This window comes from Panthera tigris, chromosome A3, assembly GCF_018350195.1.
Source record: "Panthera tigris isolate Pti1 chromosome A3, P.tigris_Pti1_mat1.1, whole genome shotgun sequence".
In the NCBI taxonomy this organism is placed as follows: Eukaryota; Metazoa; Chordata; class Mammalia; order Carnivora; family Felidae; genus Panthera; species Panthera tigris.
The window spans coordinates 35,146,406-35,168,753 of NC_056662.1; the positions used below are offsets into that span (position 1 = coordinate 35,146,406).

General features: G+C 43.7%; 1 protein-coding gene across 1 annotated transcript; it reads left to right on the plus strand.

The window, feature by feature from the left end:
* Positions 1–2,300: 2,300 nt before the first annotated feature.
* Positions 2,301–18,082, plus strand: LAMP5 (lysosomal associated membrane protein family member 5). The gene is made up of 6 exons (XM_007086818.3): positions 2,301–2,364; positions 2,900–3,072; positions 3,451–3,582; positions 3,710–3,815; positions 5,194–5,382; positions 17,301–18,082. The coding sequence occupies exons 1-6, from the start codon at positions 2,301–2,303 to the stop codon at positions 17,477–17,479; spliced, it is 843 nt and encodes a 280-aa protein (XP_007086880.2). The 3' UTR covers positions 17,480–18,082.
* Positions 18,083–22,348: the final 4,266 nt, after the last annotated feature.

Consider the following 22,348-nt stretch of genomic DNA (forward strand, 5'->3'; position numbering starts at 1 on the left):
TCAACAAAGAGATCATGTATGTCAGGTATGGAAAGAAACCATTTCAAAGGAACAACTATTTGATTTATAATGAAATCAATAATCAACTACAACAACTTAAGATTAATGACCCATGCTACTTCCCATCTATGTTTTCTTATTAAAGCAGATAATCATCAATTAATTCAGTTGATCTTTTAATAATCTATAAATGAGGACATCTGCAATAATGTATCACAAGAAAAATTGTCATAATCTTTCACAGACATCTCTTCTACTTCTATAATGGTATTTGTTTATCTTTGGGTTCCCAGAGCACCAAACATAGTGCAAGTAATAGGTATTCAGTTAATGTTTATGATGAAATTAATTTGTCTTTGTTTTGAATGATGTTCTACTCATTAGTTCACTTGGCCTAACCAGCCATCCCCTGAGGTATTCCAGTTTTTCAGTTGAGGAAAATGATAATCTGTACAAGGTCATAAAGGTAATAAATTGTGAACACTAAACTAAAATCTATCCATTTCTTTCCTCATTAAAGTACTGGAGGGAAAGATGGAGGGAGAGAGAATATAAATGCTTCATTACATATGTCTCATTGTTTTTAAAGTTTTTATGATACTACAGGAAAATGTGTAATAGCAATTGCTAAGGTGACAAATTGCAAGGCATGTAAATTTTGCAAATTGCAATCATAATAATTGACTTTTATCAATCACAAAGGCCTCAGTCCTTCTGTATATAAACATTTATGCAAAGTTCTTGAAAAATGCTTGAATGAAATATACCAGACAAAAATGAAGATATAAAATATAGTATTGATTTAAATATTACTTCATAATTTGAATTGCTATTGATCTTATTAGAGACTTTGGGTTTCAGCTTGTTATTTGGTCATTGAATAAAGATTTTATGGAAATGAAGATATAGTATATTTTGGAGTCAAAGTATTATATAAGGAAAAATGAAGATGGTCCCTATGAAGTTAAAGCATGTGATTTTTCTATTTTAATTCTAACTGACCATGTGACACTAGGCAAGGTCATTTAATTTTTCTGAGTCTCAGTTTTGGGAGTGTACAACCACCATAAGGCAAATGTTCCCTTGTCTACCTTCTAAGGTGGTAAGGAGGATAAAATTTGACAGTGCATGTGAAAATACTTTGCAATTTCCCCCTTAATATGATATTGTTTATTTTATGACATTATATTACTGATTATTCACATAATTAAATATCCTGTAAGACATGAAATATTTGGACATCAATACAATTGATGAGGACAGCATGTTCATTGCTGAAAAAGCTGTATTCTGATTTATGAAGCAAGAAATTTTTAAAAAAGCAAGCTACCAAAAATGTAAATATAGGAATTAGTCCAGTAGTATTTTTTTTGTCCCACTGGATGCTATAGAGCAATATGTGTGTAATGTCTATGTTTACAAAAGTAGGTGACATTACTGTCCTAAGAGACCCTAGACAACCCTCACAAACTTCGGGTTCACTTACATTCTTCTTGGCAGAAAAGTCACAATATAATGAGTGAGGGTAGATGACCCCAGAGTTTAGAGCCCTCATGCAGTCAGAGAGCAGAACTCACAGAAAATAAGCCAGAATACTACACTGACTGACGGCCTCATTTAGGGAGGCGTCAATTTAACTTTAAATCCATTAGCTCACTAAGAGCAGAGGAGAGAAGGGGATGTCTCCAAATGCAGGAAACTGTTGCCATAGCATTTCCCTTCTCTATTTCTGCCTACTCCTCCTCCCTCAAAGCAGCAACAATTTGTGTTCTACCGTTTTCTTTCAGGAACCAGAGGCATTTTCAGCAACCAGGACTCCAAGGATGTGATGTCTACACCACCTAATAACTGTACCTAGTAGGGATGTCGAATAAGTCTGAGAGTGCTGTTAAGTTTCTCAGGACACAATCATCTCTGCGGATGCAATTGCAGAACAGGAAACAGACTCAGGGAGAATTTTAGCCCCCCCCAAATCTCATTGGCTAGCTGCACTAGCCAAGCCACAACAATCACTCCTGCAACACAACCGATCCCTTTCAGTACTCGCAGCCGTGGACAGCTCCCTCACCTCTCGGTCGGTTCCTCCGCAGTGAGCCGACTCGCGTTCAGCCTGCACGGGTCGGTGCGGCACCCGCCACCAAGTCTTCGGCAGCGCGCAGAGAACACGCGCTTCCCCCCGCCTCCCTCTCGGTGCCCCCGCCCCTCGCTCACCCCGGCTCACTCCAGCGGCGACTTTGAGGGATTCCCTCTCAGGCGGCCTCTGCAGCAGCACATCTGGCCTCATTCGCTGCACGGCGAGCATGGATCTCCGAGGAAGAGCCTTTTCCAGCGTCTATAGACTTCGAGTTCTCCTGATGCTGTTCCGTGAGTAGCTTTTGGGCCACAGCGAGGGCAGGGTGCACTATTTGCAGAGAATAGAACGAGCAGAGCAAAACCAGTAGCTTAAGGTCAAAATGTGGCCCCTACGTTTTGTTATTTTCTTTCTTCTTTGCGGGCGGGGTGGAGGGCCTTCCCGCCAGAGGCAGGGAATTCCCCAGAGGGCCACACACCTGTACCGCACATCCCAGACAGAATGCTATACGAGCCTGCTTCGTGGGGTCTGAGCATTGGCAAGAAAGATTTGGTTTTAAAAGCCTAAGATGAAAGAAAAGACCAGTCGGCTTACAAAATAGTAAGGATTTAAATTTAAAAATTTTATTTTTATCATAAATTAACAGCAACGGAGTTGAAATTGTCGGCGCTAGGTTAGGGAAATGGCTCGCAGAGCGCACAGCAGCCGGCAAGGAACTTTATCACCCCGAAGCCTGCAGACCACGATCTCTCCACCCCTGTGCCCGCGACGCGTGGGCTCACTGAGCCCGGAACCGAGAGGATTTTTTTTTGGTTTGTTTTTCCGCAGATACAACGGCTGGAATCATGGCAGAACAAGAAGTGGAAAATCTCTCAGGCCTTTCCACTAACCCTGAAAAAGATATATTTGTGGTGCGGGAAAATGGGACGACGTGTCTCATGGCCGAGTTCGCAGCCAAATTTATTGTCCCTTATGATGTGTGGGCCAGCAATTATGTCGATGTAAGGAAGCTTTTCCCTCCGGGCTTACTCCTAGGGCTCCAGGGGCGAAGGGCATCCCCCTTCAAGGCCCCAGGAAGACGTGGGTCGCCCGCCTTCCCCCTCTGTGCCCCTGCAGGCTTCTCCCGAATGCTGCATGGGGGTTCCGGCTTGTAACGCCTTCTGCTCGCCCTGCCTGCTTTGAAAGTAATCCCCCTTTCTCTGCTTCCCTAACGGCCGGGTCTGCACGCAGAGCAAGCATCTAACCGCATGTTCCGGGACCTGCGAGCGCGCGCGCAAAGGAGCGCTCAGGCGTGCCACCCCGAGTTTGAATGCGCTGCCCTTTACAGCCCCCGCGGAGGCCGGGTGCGCTGAGGGGGTGCGGGGCGTATGTGTTCCCAGCTGATCACGGAACAGGCCGACATCTCCCTGACCCGAGGAGCTGAGGTGAAGGGCCGCTGTGGCCACAACGAGTCGGAGCTGCAGGTGTTCTGGGTGGATCGCGCGTATGCGCTCAAAATGCTGTTTGTAAAGGTAACCCCGAGGGGGACGCGCAGAGGAGGCTCTGCCCACCTCTGGGTGGATGTGGGCGGGGGCCGCCCCCAGGATTTCCTCACCCAAAAGCCGCGGGGACGAGTGACGCGCGCCTCCCTCTTGGCAGGAAAGTCATAATGCGTCCAAAGGACCCGAGGCGACGTGGAGGTTGAGCAAGGTCCAGTTTGTCTATGACTCCTTAGAGAAGACCCATTTTAAAGACGCAGTCAGTGGTGAGTAGAGGCCCCAAAGCTGGGGAGGAAGCCTGGGAAAGCCTGGGCACTGCAGAGAGCCCAGGCATGGAGACCAAATTCCTCAGGAAATTTATGGAAACAGATCCTGACTTTGCGCTCCCAGGTCACGTCCGCCCTGGGCTTTCTCTCCAAAGTAGAGGAAGCGGGAGCACCTGAGTGTCCTCTGGACTTTAGGCCTTGTAGATGAGCAAGGAACCACGGGCCTAAGGATCAGCCGGTCGGTCACTGTAGCCTGATCCTCGATGAGACATCTCTTGAGGGCCTGTCTTCCCCCTGGCTGCTTCAGGAGGATCTCTTATGATATGTCCTTTAAAGGAGCACGGAGAAGCTAATTTTTCCCCCCTGCACCCTGGTTTTTCTTCTTATGCGCAGAAACTTGAAAGGGGCAGTGTGACTCCTTTTCTCGGTTAGCCTGCAGTATCTTTTTGTTCGTGGCCCTACGGCTCACACTCGGTCTTCAGTCATTGACTGCAGTCATCCCAGAGCAGATTCTGAACCGTGTCCTAATTTATTAGCTTTTCCTGCCCATCGCTCCAACTCTCCCAGAGCCTCCAAAAATATTGTGGCAAGAGCAACAGCCATTCCCCAAATAAGAATGTTCACATGTGCAAGAGCCATCAAAGACCACATTCAAATTAATTAATTAACCAACCTATTTATTTAGTAAACTGTGTAATCTCCTAATGAGGCCTTCCATCACCTGGGCACTGGTGTTGGGAAAAGATTTTTATTGAACACATGAAAGAATGTACGGATCATGTCTCCCTTTCCACCCCTTTTTATCATTGCAGTAAAAAGAACATTTTCTTCTCTTCATCAAAATCCATATTCAAACACTTCTCCCAGTTAAATTAGATACCTTCCTCTCCAAAAAAGGGAAAGAGGGGGGAAAAACAACAAACATGTACCTGAAAAGGAGAAAAAGGGGCAGCCCTGCAAAGAGTGTATATGTGTGTTAAGTCTGCCTAGGGCACCAGCAACCAGCCCTGCTTTGTTGAAGATCTTTAATTCTGTGTGGGCCAGTGTGAAATGTGGAAAACCACATCACTGTTCTGTTTCTTTGAAATCTCCATTTTCAGGTTGCATATAGTAAACAGAGTTGGGTTTTTAGGTATCACTCTCCTTTTCCAGAAAAGAAATTTCAAATCAATGTTTAAGGAACCCCTGCTCCTGAAAGAAGGGGAGTGCTTGTCCTTTGTCACCACTTGATGCCCTCTGCAGAGCTCCAGCCCCAGCTCGGCAACACAGAGGATCAGAGAGGTTTCTGGAGCTGAGAGAGAGAGAGGCACAGGAGGTTAGGAGGTTAGGATTCTTCCAGAAGTAGGGGCCTAACCATTGCTTTGGGCCTTCCCTGCAGCCGGGAAGCACACGGCCAACTCACATCACCTCTCTGCCTTGGTCACCCCAGCTGGGAAGTCCTACCAGTGTCAAGCTCAGCAGACCATTTCACTAGCCTCCAGCGATCCACAGAAGACAGTTACCATGATTCTGTCTGCGGTACACATCCAGCCTTTTGACATCATCTCTGATTTTGTCTTCAGTGAAGGTAGGTTGGTGGGGATCAGTGTGGGAGGAGACAGGATGGAGGGAAGGGAAGGCTGACTTCAGGGTGGATGGGGAAAGGGACCTGCCAGGATTTCAGGCTGTTACTACTTGTATTTTCTTCAGGCTGACATGACACTTCCTCTCACTATAATATTTTAGACTGTGAACTGATCAACCTTCCTCAATGGTTCTTTCTTCTCCCTTCCTCCTTCATTTCATTCTTTCCTCTCCCACTTTCCCTTCTTTGGCCCTTCCCTTCTTTTTATTTCTTTCCTCTCCTCCTTTTTGTTTGCCAAGAGAGGAACCTTGATAGGGAAAGAGGTAACAAAGACCGTTTGGAAAAATATTTATACATAATTTTGATGCAAATTTCCCAATGAAAAATCAGCTAAAAATCTCAAACACTTACATAGAGAGCCATGGATTACAGAAGGGCCTCTGCTTCCATGGGCCTTCACTTCTCCATGTTATTTCAGGTAGTTTCAGCTGTAGTTTCTACCACTGTGAGTCTAAGTTTTTGTGTGGCTAGAATGCAATAGGGGTGTGTGTGTGTGTGTGTGTGCGCGCGCGCTACAGAGAGACTCATGGAGACCTGCCTCCCTCTAGCACTCACCTTTGTGAGGAGGGCTACCCTTGAGGCTTCAGAAAAGCAGGGGCCCCTGATCTTTTCCTCCTGGGATGTGGAGAAAGGCTTCTTCTCAGTCTGTGCTAGTCTCTGAAAGGGGGTCAGGCAGGATATAGCTGAGGCAGATTCAGGACATCCACATTCTCTTGGTTCTCTGCATCCCAGCAGAAGTTGGGCACAAGGGGAGTCCACATTTCTGCAATTATCTGAGTCTAGCAACAACTTTTACCAGGCAAACGTAGGGTGAATCAATTTTTCAATTCATCTGTTCTCTCTTATCTGGAGAAGGTTGTTAAAGATGGTTTGATATTCTGTTTATTCCTTGTGGCTAAGAAATGGGGAGAGATTCTCATTGCTTTATGGATGCCTTCCTTTGGAGTGGGGATCCCCAGATGAATACAACTATTAGAACATACAGGATATCAGGGAATCCCCATCTGTGTCATACACAAATCATTTGATCATTTCCCAGGGAATCCAGCTTTCATAAAATTCCCCTCCCAATTCAAACTATACTGAGTAGAATATATGCTCCCCTCCCCCAATACCATGATCATTTAAAGACCATTTGAACATTCTTAAGTTAAACTGTCTTTGACAGAAAACCCTACTTCTTTTTTCATCTTTGTATTTTTCGTGCCTAACACAGTGCTTGGTACACTGTAGATGCCCAGTTAACTTTGGCTGAATTGATATCCTGAAGCTGTGGACACAATTAATGGAGACTTCCAAATGCTTGAATATTAGATGAATCAGGATTTAATATGTTTAGTAAGTCAGTGCAGTACTTACTTCCACACACTTGGGGAAGGATGGGCTAACTGCATTTTCATGGATCTTCACAAAATTGAAATTAAACTCACAAGCGTCAAGACCCTAGTGTTTTAAAAATATCTGTTTGATTACATAAGTGTTTATAAAATATAACAGTGTCTTTCTTCAACTGAAAATATTAACTATAATTAAATGTGATTGGACTTATGATTACTGATGACCAGGAATTCATTATGAACATCCTGGACTGTGTAGAATCAGCCCGCAGGGTTCCTACCACAGATACGTTTGAGTTTATGCAGGTACTTTTCATAGTCTTTAATTACTCTTTGTTTTTTACTGGTCAGCTGTTCTCAGGCACTTCTTTACTGGTTGGTGCTATCTGTGCTGTGATGGCTGCTTTTACTAGGTCCTTACTTCAACCTCACCCCAGTCGTTCTGGGTTATTTCTACACTGTTGCTGATAGTCATTGATGAGCTGAGAAATCAAATCTCATCGGTGTTTAGAATGGTATACAAAATAAGAGTAAATGAGCACTGAATCAGGACCAGAGCTGGTTTCCTGAAAATCAGTGAAGTTCATAGCATGGACGTCTTGGCCTTCTTTGTTTGAAAACCAGGTTTTATTCACTTACAGGTCCTAGAGGGGCACGGTTGCTGGGTAGACTTAGAGAGTTTGTAAGCATGTAGAACTTTCTAAATGCAGATGTATTATTAAGCACAAGCAAACTGCACTTGTCTCAGGCTTTTCTGGGTAATAATTAGGATGTCCCCTCCTATATGGTGCCCTGGGGCTCAAAGCTCCTGCTCCTGGGAGGAGGCAAGCCTCATTCAGAATCACTCACTGGATCCGTTTGCCTTTGTGTGGCAGGGGTTCCTTTGTTCCTGGCTCCTCCCATTTGTGCCTTTCAGCACCTGCCCCCCACTGTGTTTTGCAAGGGATCATTTGATTTGATTTGGTAGAATCCAAAAGATTCCTTTTGGGGACCTGGGGCTTGCCCCCGCCCCTGCTTTCCCAGAAAAGAAGCTCAGGAGGCTCTGGATGAGTAGCCTGCACCCGCGTAGGGAAGCGGGGGAGTGGAGGAGGGGGCCATATCTGGTCTTATAACTGCACGCCTACTGCAGGGTATATATGTGGGTTTGGCACGTGTGTGCAGGACCTATAGCCACAGGGTTTCCAATGAAGAAACTATTCCCTGTGTAAGGGGGCCATACTGTCAGTCTGAAGTTTCACATCTGCCTGTTTAATAGACTCTAAAGCAAGAAAGGGTCAGTGAAATGGATTACTGGATACTCACAGCATTGAGAGCAGCTCAAATGGGGGTTGACGTCTTTATCACTTAAATCCCTTTAGTGCATTGAGCTCGGCTACTATGCTTATCCTCAACAGAAGTCTCTTAGCCCAGCACGTCTCCAACTGCAGTGTGCACAGGAATCTGTAGCTGCATTGTGCACGACTGTGGTAATCTTGCTAACATGCAGAGTCTGGTTCAGTAGGTCTGGGGGCGGGGCCCAAGATGCTCCATTTCTAGCAAGCTCCCTGGTGATGCTGCTGGTCTGTGGAATACTCTGTGTGTGTGTGTGTGTGTGTTGGGGGGGGGGTTGAGGAATCTTGAGCTGATCAAGGAAAAGATATGACCTTGAGAGGCAATAATACACAAGTTTTGTTGGGTGGTGCTTGGACAGGGTTGCATGAGAGCGGAAGCTGCTCAGAGCATGAGACTATCCAGAGAGAGGCATATGGGGACCACCAGCCAGAAGGGAGGAGGGCATAGGACCTCCTGGCAGGGAGAGGGGTACTGGGGAGGGGGCTTACGTGTCTAGGCAATATGGCTCAGCAGCACGGTAAGGAGTCTCTGGGTCAGAGAGCTCTGAGGGGCAGCAGAGGCCAAGGCCTATCTTATCAATGGGTAACAGCTGTTGGGTGAGGTTTGGTATGCAAAGCAGGCAGGCTCTAAATAGCTAAAAATGTGCTTCTTTGGGCTGGTTTTTAAATAATTAGATGTGTAAAAATTTGAGTTTGGCATGATAGGCTTTAGAGCTAATAGTCTCAGCCTGCAGTGAAAAAATAAACCACCTAGGGGCCAATACACAGAGGCTACTTTGGCTCATTTCTATAACCAATACACTTGTATGGTAACGACCACCCTGCAGTTCAAAGCACCTCATGTCTCTCAGTTGGGGTTGATTAACGTGTCCTTCCACAATTAAGTCCTTAAAGTGTGTCCCTTTGTGGGCCCCCTGGAGATTCCTGGCTGTGATGGATGAGGATTGCATCACTGATAAGCAACAGATCAGCCTGAGAATTTTAATGGCTTGAATTAAAGGCAACTTTTATGCATAATTTCAAAAGAAACATAAAAGAATGCAAAGGGTATCTCTGTTCCCCTTTGTTTTAAAATTTTTAAAGTTTCTTTATTTTGAGAGAGAAAGAGAGAGAGAAGGAGAAGGAGCAGGGGAGGGGAAGAGAGGGAAGGAGACAGAGTCTCTGCACTGCACTGTCAGCTCAGAGCCTGATGCAGGGCTTGAACCCACGAACCTTAGGATCATGACCTGAGCTGAAATCAAGAGTCAGACACTCAACCGACTGAGCCACTCAGGCACCCAGTCTCTGTTTCCCTTTTTTAAAGATTCAGGTTTAAAAGGCATTTAAAAGTGACCACATATAGGCTGGTCCCTTTTTAATTCTCAAGGGGGAAAAACAAGCAAACAAACAAACCTGTAAAGAAGGTGCTGAGATCCCAGATGACTGCAGAGAAACTGAGGCTCAGAGAAGTGAAGTTATTGGTGAAGCCTGCCCTTCTAGTGGCTGCCAGGGCTGGGGCAAGAGCCTGTCTTTGGGTGTCAGATCCTGAGCGCTTACTCAGAGCCTCAGCTGCTCCTAATAAACATGTGAGCACAGGAGGCACCTTTACACAGGTTGTTGAGTACCCTGAATTCATGAGCCTTTTATTAGTGTTCCTAACAGCATGATTGGAAGATGCCACCTCATCTATGTTTTAACCACATCTGTGTTATAGTGGAAAGGATCGTGCCTTACCGTTCTCTGTACACCAGCCCTCGGTAGGGCACCCTGTGGCTGGCTGCCACGTGCACGAAGGCTTAGCTGATGCTGATCCACAGCATTGTGTAGACCTGTGACTTACATAGCACCTCCCAGCATGCATAGTTGCTCCTCAGGGTCTCCTGGGTATGCATCTAGGGGGAGATAATCCTGTTATGAACACTGCTGAGAACTGTGTCAAGGGCAGGAATGTGGATCCCCAGTGTAGGGCTATGTAACTAGCCAGTTGTAGAATTCAGTGTTCCTGGTACTTTCCTGGAACATAGTGTTTTAGGCTGGGTTCCCCAAGGAGCAGATCCTAGGCAAGCATGTAAGTGCAAGTAGTTTATTTAGGAAGTGGTTCTAGAAAGCACTGGGAAGGGCTTGGGGAAGTGAGATAGTAAGGCAACCAGTACCCGTGCATTAGTGAGCAGGTGTCCACTGTGGGCACCTGGGGCTGACACTGCTGGAACCCCCGAGAGTGTAGAACCCATGTCAGAGTTATCCAGCCTGAGAGGTGGGAACAATGCATTTACCCATCAACTTTTATCCACCACTGATGGCTGCTGGGGTGGGGGAAGAGCATTGACTCTCTGGGACTTCTAGGCTGCCTTGTAGGCAAAACCCATTGCAATGTGTGAGAAAGTGACTGCCAAGGACACTGGATGGGTCTGTTACACGTAGGTTCTGGGGTATATGAAATTTCCTGCCCTGGCAGAGCTTATAGGATTGTGAGAAAGATTTATACAACTCTTTCTTGTGCATGCCATGTGCCTGGTGCACAGTGGCATCAATCAACAACTGCTTTTATTATCTTATTTTAATTGCTACTGCTTACTGGTAAAAGTATCTGCTTGTCTCCAGCCAAAGGTCTTCAAGGCCCATTTATGCTCTTTCTCAAAATACAAAACACATTTTGCTGCGGTTACAGGAGTCCAGAACCAGCCCAGAGAAAATGGGAAGAGGGGCAAACTCCTCCCTCCAGCTGTCCTATCAGAGAGTGGAAGAAGCCCAATCAGCCCCTTCCTTGAACAGGAATAGTCTGGGGTGTTAGCAGACCTTGAGAAAGCAGGTAGCTTGCCTTTTTGCCTACTGCCCATCTCAGTGTTTTCATTTGGGGAACAATGAAGAGTTCTTGTGGTTGGTTCGCCTCAGGGAGTAAATACACCATTGAGATGGACATAAAACCATCAAACACACAAAAAATGGTGGTCATCAAACAAACAAGTGACCAAAAAAACCCAAAAAACAAAAAACAAAACCATGGACTAAAAATGAGAACTGAAGATGGATCAGAATTTCAGCAGCATTGGATTTATGGTTGAGGGTACCTTATTCGGCAATTGGCAGCTGGCAATAGATTAACCCTCTGTTGTCCGATTTGTCTTTATCTTGTTCTTTCCAATGGCTAGACTGGTTGTTGTCTTTTCCAGCCATATGCCATCCTCTTCAGGATCTGTTTTGTGCACTTGAGAACCCTGAGCCCAGCCAGGGCAGAGGCATGAGGGACCCCACGCCCTGTGGAGGTGAACAGGGAATTAGGGGCCTCTGAGCATCCAAAGCCAGATTTAGTGTGGTCTAAGCCAAAAGATGTTCTTCTCCTAGGCAGAGCCTAGAGCCTTCCTGTTTCATAATCTGTGGGTTATATAATCAATTTATGGCAAAGGATCTTAACCTTGGGGTCCATAAGTGTTGTGGATAGAATTCTGGGAATGTGTGAATTTCAGTGGGAAAAATTTACATCTTTCTTTTCTCAAATTTCTAATTTTTGACATTCCCTTCAGTCATAAATGAAGATAACAACTCACAGTAGTAATAGTGGTGATAATTAATGAATAATTAGAGGTGACTTTCTCACCGATAGAAATCACAGATATTTTCATCCCCCATTTGCTTATGTAGATCTTGCAAAGTAACAATGATGCTTCTTGTTACTTTGCAAGCCCAGCCAGTATGTGTACTAATAAAGGGGTACATGTATTCCTTTCTCCCAACTTATTTAAACATATTTTGAGAGCTGAATTTCAGTGTAATATCTTTCCTTCATAATTGTGTGTGTCTTATCTTTATGCATTTGTAAGCATGATTCTGAGAAGGGTTTTCAACTGGTTTGCACCAGTTTCATCATTACTGGTGCAAAAAAAGATGGCATCTCCTGCCTTAGTAGGTCATGGTCAGCACTGTTTTAAGTTAAAGAGAATAGACTGGAGTGGAAATTATTAGATGCATAGGGTCAGGATAAGTATTGTTTTGTGAAAACTTGGTTTTGGTTATGTTTGTCTACCTATGTTCTGAGTTGCAATGTAAAACACTATTTCCCCTCGGGGTCAGAGGCAGAGTTTGAAATCACTGGCTTGAGCCTGAACGTGGAATGTGTGACCCTCTTGTGTGAGCTCCCGGTCTCTCATTTAAAACCCTTGGGGATAGATGGGTTTCAGAGTTCAGGATTTTTGAGACTTTAGGAAGATAATTTAGTGCATAGTCCATATATTATGGAAAACCCCAGAAGAGTCCAGGCAGCCCCCTGTAATCAAATATATTAATATATCTGTTTCTTGCAGTGAAACACGTGAACCTTCATGCTAAGTAGGATGCATGAAATCACGGGCATCCTACATTAGTTCAAGTGTTGCTGCCAAATGCATGATACAAAGTGCTCTGGATTTCCAGAGCTCTGTGGATTTTGAAAGGGTGGATAAGGGATGGCAGACTTGGGAATGTCCCCTTATTTGACCACTTAGTGGATGTGGATGGATGAGGATGGGGATTCAGTATTTTTCATGATAATTTTTGATATCCCCTTATTTCCCCATGATTATTTTTGACATGTCTGTAGTTTAATGCTCCCTTTATATACCCCTTTCTGTGGTGAGTTTAGTTCAGGTTTTTTCCTAAGGCACAAAAAATAATTTTTAAGAAGTAACCCACAATTATAATGCTAAGTGAAATAAGTCAGAGAAAGATAAATATCATGTGATTTCTCTCACATGTGGAATTTAAGAAATAGAACAAATGAGCAAAGAAAAAAGGAGACAAACCAAAAACAGACTCGTAACTATAGAGAACAAACTGGTGGTTACCAGAGGGGAGGTGGGTAGGGGATGGGTGAAATAGGTGACAGGGATTAAGAGTACACTTGTCATGAGGAGCACTGAGTGATGTATAGAATTTTTGAATCGCCATATTGTACACCTGAAACTAATATAACACTGTATGTTAACTACACTGGAATTAAAATTAAAAAAAAACAAAACACGAAACTAAACCACAATGGTATTTTAACCATAATTTTTTTGGTCAGAATATATTGTGCTTTTCCCCTCTGCCTTCCTTGAAGAATGGGATATGAGATGTTATTCTCCCATAACTATACTAAAGTTATTATCTATTTAAAGGTAATACTCTGGGGAGCCCCTGGGGGCTCAGTCGGTTAAGTGTCATGGCACAGGCCATGGTCTCGCAGCTCATGGGTTCGAGGCCCACATTGGGCTCTGTGCTGACAGCTCAAAGCCTGGAGCCTGCTTCGGATTCTGTGTCTCTCCCTCTCTCTCTGCCCCTGCCTTGCTGGAGCTCTGTCTCTCTCGCAAAAATAAACAAGCACTTTAAAAACATTTTTTAAAAAGTTAAAAAAAAGATAATACTTTGGGTAGTATGATTCTGATACCAATTCAGATGTGTGGGTGTTTTTCCCAACCACTGAGCAATTCTCTGACAGCAGCTGGGTGTTCTGCAATTCAACTCACTGCTGACACTACCTGAAAATACCATCAAATCCCACGGGTTAAGGGCTGTCTCCTACAAGACTGCTCCCCATCTCCATTGCAGATATCAACTGCAAGTCCAGACTGTCACCTAGGCTTCCGATCAACTTACAATCAGAGGTTTCCATGATCTTCTCCTTGAATTCTAGAGAGGCTCACAGAACTCAGAGATATATTTTATTCACTAAGTTACCAGTTTATTATAAAAGGATATAACTCAGGAACAGCTATATGTAGGAGATGCATAGGGTAAGACACAGGGAAAGATGGTGGAGGTTCCAGGCTCTTTCCAAGCCCACCACTTGTCCCAAATCTCCATGTGTTCACTGACCAGAAGCTCTCTGAATCCCATCCTTTGGTGTTTTTATTGAGGCTTCATTACATAGGCACAGTTGGTTAAATAATTGGCCATTGGTGATTGAACTCAAGCTCTAGCCACTTTCCCCTCTCTGGAAATCAAGGGGGTGGGGGCTGAAAGTTCCAACTTTCTGGTCACAAGTTTAGTTCTCCTGGCAACCAGCCCCTATCCTTAGGTGACCTAGGGGCTTTCCCAAAGTTACCTCATTAGCTACAGTCAGGTGTGCTTGAAAGGGGCATGTTATGAATATCAGGGTGTAAGTTTGCGAGTAGTACATAGAAAATGAGCAAAGCCCACAATCTACGTTGACATTTCACAGGCAACAGCCTGTTGGGGAAAACAAATAGTTTTTGCTGTTAATAAAATCCCTACCCTAAGAAACCCCATTTCTACTCATTTTTCTCTTCAAAGGGGCAGTGTGGTATCATGGGGGAAAAAGCAACCTTCTGGGTATGGAGCTCTGGGCCCATAGCTGTTCCTGGTGCTGCTGTAACAACCTTAAGACTTTTCCCGGGGGAAATGGGTATGTTGGGCTGCAGGCCGACACTGAAAGTGTGGAACTCATTAGAATTTAATCAAATAGTCAAAAATAAAAGTCCCCTACTGATTCTTTTTAGTCCTTCTGATTATAATAAAGAGAAATGCTCAATTTAGTGCTAATAATAGGTCCTTAGCCCTTCCTTAACATTTGCCAAAATGTCTTTTTAAAAAATCTTCCCTGTAAAAAAATCTCTTCTTTTTTCAATCAGGAAATGTATGTATGTATGTGTATGTTTACTTATTTATTTTAAACACTTTTGTTCAGGTTGTAATTGAAATACAATAAACTTCACACATTTAAGTGTATGATATGAGAAATTCTGACTTAGGAATACACCTATGAAGTCATCACTACAATCCAGAAAAAACAACATATCCATCCCCCCTGAAAGTACCCTCATACCTCTTGGTAATAAGTATGACCCTCACTGAATTTTCAGAAATTGAACGTACCTCTGTGACCAGTACACATAGCCCCAGAGCCCGGAAGCCCTCTTCCTGCCCCCTCTTCTGATTCTGTAGCCTCTAAATGCCAGTAGGTCAGGTCTGCTACTGACCTGACCCTAACTCTACCCCTAGCTCATGTCTGCTAACTGCCCCCCTGATTGTGCTGTTGAGTTAGGCTGTCGGAATTCAAGTTGGGGCTTCATTTCCCCTGGGAAAATTACTTAGCTTCATTCTACCTTCTAGGTAATGGGTATAATAACAGTATTTATCTCATAAGGCTGTCATGGGGATTAAATGAGAAAATCTTTGTGTTTAGAACTGAAAGTTAATTTAGGAACCATGCGTATTAAGTATACAGCCTTTATTTTATTTTTATTTTGAGAGAGAGAGGGAGAGACAGAGAGTGTGCACAAGTGGGGAGAGAGGCAGAGGGAATGGGAGAGAGAATCTTAAGCAGGCTCCACTTCAACTCAGAGCCTGACTTGGGGCTCGATCTCATGACAGTGAGATCGTTACCTGAGCCAAAATCAAGAGTTGTATGCTCAACCCAGGTGCCCCAAGTATACAGCTTTTCATAAGCTATATGTTTGTCCATAATCTTCCAGACTCTAATTACTAGAATAAGCTCAGGCCTAATTCTCCTTTCTGCTGGCCTCAGGAGAGGTGAGACGAAGGACTGTGTCAACATGGAGGAGCCTGGCACACAGTTGGTGCTCAGTAAATGTTTACTGGGTCACCCTGACTTAAAAACTTGGTCTTTATGAACAGATATCTAAAGCCTGTTTTCTCCGGTTGTGGCTCATGAGCTTGGTGAAGAGGCCATCAGTTACCCACAAGGAGCAAAGGAGCCTGAGCAAACGTTTCCTGGTTTCTAGGAATGTAGTTCTGCTCAGATCTACAAACTATGTGACCAACACGTTGCCCCAAATTGTTTTTCTGGTTCTAGTTAAAAATTGAGGCAAAGGGCTATTAAACTGTCTTGGGGTAAGAGAGTAAAACGGAGTCAACACCAACGTGCTGGTAACATTTTCTTTCTTGACCTAGGTGCTGGTTACATGAGATGTTCATTTGTGAAAACTCATGAAGTTCTGCACTCTCTTTTTTAAAATTGTAGTATAATTTACACATATCAAAATGCAAAAATCTAAAAAATTTAGCTTGACACATTTTTTTAATGTTTATTTATTTTTGAGAGAGAGAGAGACAGGGAGAGAACGAGTGGGGGAGGGGCAGAGAGAGAGGGAGACACAGACTCTGAAGCAAGCTGCAGGCTCTGAGCTGTCAACACAGAGCCCAACGTGGGGCTCAAACTATTGGACCATGAGATCATGACCTGAGCCGAAGTTGGATGCTTAACCAATTGAGCCACCCAGGCACCCCATAGCTTGATGCATGTTTACCTGTACTTGCAACCATGTAACCCTTACCTAGATCAAAATACAGGATATTTCCATCACACTTGGATGTTCCCTGTCCTGCTCCCCATATATAAGCACTTTTCTGATTTCAATCACCATAGACTTAGTTTTACCTGCTCTTGAACTTCATGTAAATGGAATCATATATATGTGCTCTTCATGTCTTAGAGTTTTCACTGAACATAGTATTTTTGAGATTCATCCATTTTGTTATGTGTTCATTCCTTTTTATTCATCCCTTTTTATTATTAATATTCCATTGTTTGTTTTTCCATTCCACTTTGATGGACATTTGGATTGTTTCCAGTTTTAAGCTATTGTGAATAAAGTTTCTGCAAACATTTATGCTCAAGCCTTTTTGTGTCCATATGTTTTCATTATTCTTAAGTAAAAACCTAGGAATGGAATGCTGTGTTAGTAGGTAGGTAGGTGTATACTTCCCTTTATTAGAAACTACTGGACAGTTTTACAAAGTGGTTGTACCATCTTCCAACAATATATGAGTTCTAACTGCTCCATATCATTACCAACACTTGATATTTTCAGTCTTTTTGAAAGCTCTACATTGTGTGAAATTCTCTGTGTGTACATATACTTCAGTAAAAAGTTAAAAAATTAAACCAACAATAAAAATGATGGTGGCTGTGTTTAATGCTGAAACTCTGAAAATTGAAATCAATTGTCTGGATGTTTTATTGGCACCTGCCAGGAATCCAATGACCGACTGTTGCCCTGTTTAACTGATACATTTTATTTTTACCTTGTGCAGAAATATTAAGTGGTTCATCCTTATGGTTGGTTGGGGAAACATTATTTCTAAATAAAAGAGTCTCCCCAAATGTTCCTTGAGAAATCTTTTCACCTCCATTTCTCTTTTTGTTTTGATAGGAGAGCTTATGATTTAAAATGTTTTGACAGGAGCTGATTTCTTTTCTTCTTCTTTCCCATTTCAGAACATAAGTGTCCGGTGGATGAGCGGGAGCAGTTGGAGGAAACCTTGCCCCTGATTTTGGGGCTCATCCTAGGCCTCGTCATTGTGGTAACACTGGCAATTTACCACATCCACCACAAAATGACTGCCAACCAGGTGCAGATCCCTAGGGACCAATCCCAATATAAGCACATGGGCTAGGGGCCATTAGGCAGGCAGCCCCCAAATCCCCCTATCCCGGCTGGGTCAGGTAGAGAAACAAAAGCACTTTTCCACCTTGTACATGGGATACACCAACATAGCTACAATGCAACAGGCCTGGGTGTCCAAGGCTTGCTTGGCCTGCGTCCATGCTTAAACCCAGGGATGGGCAGGGGGGGATTCTTTTGGATTCATGGGGTAAGTGGCAGACATTCTCTCCACTCTGGGGAATGAGGAGGGAGGGGTCAGCCAGGCTTCATGCTCATGGTGGCTTGGCTTTGACTCTCCAAGGAGCAACACATACAACTCAGAGGAGTATCTGGCTCGAAGTTTAGGGATTGAAAGACACTTCTTTTGGAAAGACACCCCTTTGGGTTCAGAGAAATAGGGGGTGCTTCGCTCCCTTGGCCTACCTTATACAGTTGTCAATGCACACAAAATACAGCATCATGCTCCCTACAGCAAGACCCCTGAAAGTGATCCTTGCTTCTGGCTGGCATTCTGCATGTCTAGTGATTGTCTTGGGAATGTTTCACTGCTACCTGCACCCGGTGACTTTGCAGCACAAGAACCTGTTTAATGTAACTATGCAGAGCTGTTCGGACTTCATAATGTGTCAGGTCCAAGTAAGGGGACCTGAAGAATCAATCATGTGAGTTTGTTTTTCAAAATGAATTAAAACACACTACTGTATAACATTTGGCTGCTTTCTTGAAACAAGAAAACAAAACTAAAATGGTTTCTTTGGCATTCAGAGAAGAGAGAGGAATGTTGAAGATGGGCTTTCATTTCTGCAAGATGAGAGCAAAGAAAGGGCAGGGAAGCTGAAAGACGGAGGTTGGTTTTTCCAGGTGAACAAACATGGAATTATTTTGACAAAGATAGTTTTAATAATAGTGCCTTTTGAGTAATTGGTCTACTGTTGTTTTTGATGTTTCCTGGTCTTGAATTTGGCATTGAACTTCAGATTAAAAAGCTGGTCTGAACATGGTAGCCTAGGATGAGTTGTATTTGAAGTAAAATATATGCTGAAACTTTCTAGAGAAATGGACATAGTTTGAATTTCACTCACTTTCTAAATAAGCATTTTTCTGAAAAATCTGAGCAAGGGTAGGAGAAATTCTTTTCTCTGGTGTTAGGTGGGAATCTCTCCATACCCCATACCATCTCCATCGTATGAGAGCAACTCATGTGTTCATCTCCCCAAGTCTTCAACTGCTAAAAGTAGCGTATCCTTGGAAGTCCATTATCCCAGCAAATCTTGATAAATATCAGTCAATTGCTGTTTCATTACTTGTTTGCTGCCCTGTCAATCTGCTAGTTTCTTCCCCTGCACTCTCTCTCTTCAGTGCTCAGTTCCAGTGAGGAAGAAGCCCTGGTTCCTCATAACAGTTGGACATTGCACAAGGAAAAGGAGATACCATCATCTGCCATCTTGTCACTCCGTGCCCCGAACTTGACATTGCCCTTTCCTTTTTAGCATCTCATGTATTTTTTAAAAACTTCCCATTTGGAACCACCCAAGAATCTGGGGAGAAATGGTCACTTAGATGTATCAGTGAGTTACCCTTGCACTCTGTAACCCCTTCAGGAAAAAAAAAAAATTTAGACCTGACTCACACTTCTCAATACTCTGTATCTCTTTACTTTTACAAAAGGAAATTTGTGTCTTTTAAAAATTTTACTTTCACAAAACATAGGATTCATGATTAGTTTTTGGTATTGTCATTCATTCATTTGTTCAACAAACAGGTTTTGAGCACCTACTGAGCAGTCTCTTGTGCTGAATATACAGGGGTAAACTGACAACTTTGAGTCTATGGGGGAGGGCTGACATACATACACAGGTTGTTTTTTTTTTTTTTTTTTTAATTTTTATTTTTGGGACAGAGAGAGACAGAGCATGAACGGGGGAGTGGCAGAGAGAGAGGGAGACACAGAATCTGAAACAGGCTCCAGGCTCCGAGCCATCAGCCCAGAGCCTGATGCGGGGCTCGAACTCACAGACCGTGAGATCGTGACCTGGCTGAAGTCGGACGCTTAACCGACTGTGCCACCCAGGCGCCCCCATACACAGGTTGTTCTAAAAAGGACAAGTGCCCTGGCTCTTTTTACAGTGTTGTCATGTAAAACATGGCCACATCCCTGTGTTTAAGCTGATTCATTAAATCTTTCGAGATTCCAACTTTCTTAATTCTCAAATTCCAGTGGCTTTTTTACCTGCAATATGCGGTATGTATATAAAGCCACATTACCATGCCTATAATTGCTATAATCACAGCATCTTTATCTAGTTGTCCTAAAACTAGCTCAGCTCAAACTGAGCCTAATTTAGCCTAATTTCTTTGACCCTCTCATTTCTCTCAGTCCTGCCTTTTTCTTATCAACTCAGTAGAATAAAGGGGAGCCTCCTGGTGAGGGCAGGTGCAGTGGTCTCTGGGTGGATAACACAAGGTGTCCAGAGGAACTGACTCAGCCCTGGATCTCAGCCTGGACTCCGTTCATGGGCATTCCCATTGTCCTGCATTTCACGGCAGCTCCTGTCCCTGAGTATAGCAAGCTGAGATGGTGGCTCATGTATCTGCATTGCTTCTCAAGCTCAGAGATAAGAGAGAAAACAAACCACAGATGCTCAATTACCCCTGTAACTGTCATTTTTTTTTTTTTTTTTTTTTTTACTGCAGTTTTAAACACAACTACCTCAGGGCACAAAAGGATGCTGTGTCTGGTTGCTGGTCTGCCTGCCTGGAAAAGCCAGGCCAGATGGACCATATGCAGGTTTCTATTGGGGGGGGGGGCTGAGTTTGAATTAAATTTTGAATGTGCTTCTTTGCAAGATTCCCCCATTATGGGGAAATAGCCCCCAGTGAAGCTGCCTCAGGGAGCAGGGGAGACTGTTCTCCAGCCTGAGAAGGCCTTCTAAGCTATAACCACTCGCTTCTCACCAATTGTCCAATCTTTCTGTTAACAAAGACTTGGCAAAGCCGAGTAGGTGTGGGAGACACCTGAGAAACAGGAAGGGAGAAATGGGTGGGAGAGGGGAGAGGTGGTAGGAAAGCCCAGCAGTGTCTGTTGGAGGCAGCAAGCTGTGTGCTCAGGAAGGGGTGTTTCACCGGGGAGGTGGTCCCAGCTGGCATTGGGCACAGTCACTTCCTGGGAACAAACACCAGAGTGACCAGAACCAGGCAGATGTAGCTTTAAATCAGCGTGTCTCCAAGAGCAGTTTGCAAGCAGCTTTGGCATCAGTCATCCCAGGGGGCCAGTTTAAAACATCAGTTCTACTGGTGCAGCCACTCTGGAAAACAGTGTGGAGGTTCCTCAAAAAATTAAAAATCGATCTACCCTATGATCCAGCAATAGCACTGCTCGGAACTTAACCCAAGGGATACGGGAGTGCTGATGCATAGGGGCATTTGTACCCCAATGTTTCTAGCGGCACTTTCAACAATAGCCAAATTATGGAAAGAGCCCAAATGTCCATCAACTGATGAATGGATAAAGAAGTTGTGGTTTATATATACAATGGAATACTACTTGGCAATGAGAAAGAATGAAATATGGCCTTTTGTAGCAACGTGGATGGAACTGGAGAGTGTTATGCTAAGTGAAATAAGTCAGGCAGAGAAAGACAGATACCATATGTTTTCACTCTTATGTGGATCCTGAGAAACTTGACAGAAGACCATGGGGGAGTGAAGAAAAAAAAATTAGGGAGGGAGGCAAACCATAAGAGACTCTTAAAAACTGAGAATAAACTGAGGGTTGATGGGGAGTGGGAGGGAGGAGAGGGTGGATGATGGGCAATGAGGAGGGCACCTGTTGGAAGGAGTACTGGAAACCAATGGTGTTGTATGGAAACCAATTTTACAATAAATTTCATATTAAAGAAAAATAAAACATCAGTTCTAGAGAATCATCCCAGACCGATAGGGAATCTCTGTGGTGAGACCTGGAATCTGCAGTTTTACTATGCTTCCCAGTTCATTTTGATGCAGGGTATGGAAACTGGTGAAAAAGCCTTTGCTCTCAGCCTACCTGCAACATTATCCACATTATCGGGCTTCTCTCTGTTTTCTCTCCTGAAAATGGAGCTTACTCCCTAATCTTTGCAAAGCTATTTGAGGATTCATGACAGTATATTTAAGTCCCTAGAACAATGGCTGGCATGCTGGAAATGCTCCATAAAAGCTAGTTTTACTGACATGCTTTCTGGCACAATTCTTAACATGCGCATTCAAATGTCACCTGCCATCTGAGTTCAGGAAAGGTCCAAAGGGACTGATGTGTGTGTGGGGGGGTTTAACCTAGCACCCACAGTTTTCCATGTCAATTTATTTTGAATTCAGAGTATGTTTCTATGCAGGGATTCCCTGCTCCCCCAGCCCAGGAAACCACTGGGGGAGGGTGTCAATTGATAGGGGTTGGGGAGACCATCAGAGTCCATGAACTTGTAAGGGAAAAAATTACACTTTTAGCCTTTACCAACCTGAAAAGAAAGGTAGCATTTGCTTCAGTTATGAACATAGGCACCAAAGCACTACAGCATAACCAGGAACTGTGTGTCATCAGTAGAAATCAACGCATTGCATCTGTTGGAGATATCTTAAAAAATCACATATATTATGCTAAGTGAAATAAGTCAGAGAAAGACAAACACTGTATGATCTCACTTATATGTGGAATTAAAAAAAGAAACAAGTTGACAGATACAGAGAACAGATCAGTGGTTGCCAGAGGCAAGAGATAGGGGGTGGGTGAAATGGATGAAGGGAGTCCAAGTTACAACTTTTTAAATTTTTATAAGTCCTGCAAGATAATGTATACCTTGATGACTATAATTAATAACACTTATTAATTAATAAGTATAAT

Bases quoted from the DNA above. Each gene is read 5' to 3' on its own strand.
- LAMP5 (XM_007086818.3), top strand. From the start codon at position 2,301: ATGGATCTCCGAGGAAGAGCCTTTTCCAGCGTCTATAGACTTCGAGTT. The intron at 3,073-3,450 runs GTAAGGAAGCTT...ATGTGTTCCCAG, and splicing joins GGGCCAGCAATTATGTCGAT to CTGATCACGGAACAGGCCGA. The intron at 3,583-3,709 runs GTAACCCCGAGG...CCCTCTTGGCAG, and splicing joins TCAAAATGCTGTTTGTAAAG to GAAAGTCATAATGCGTCCAA.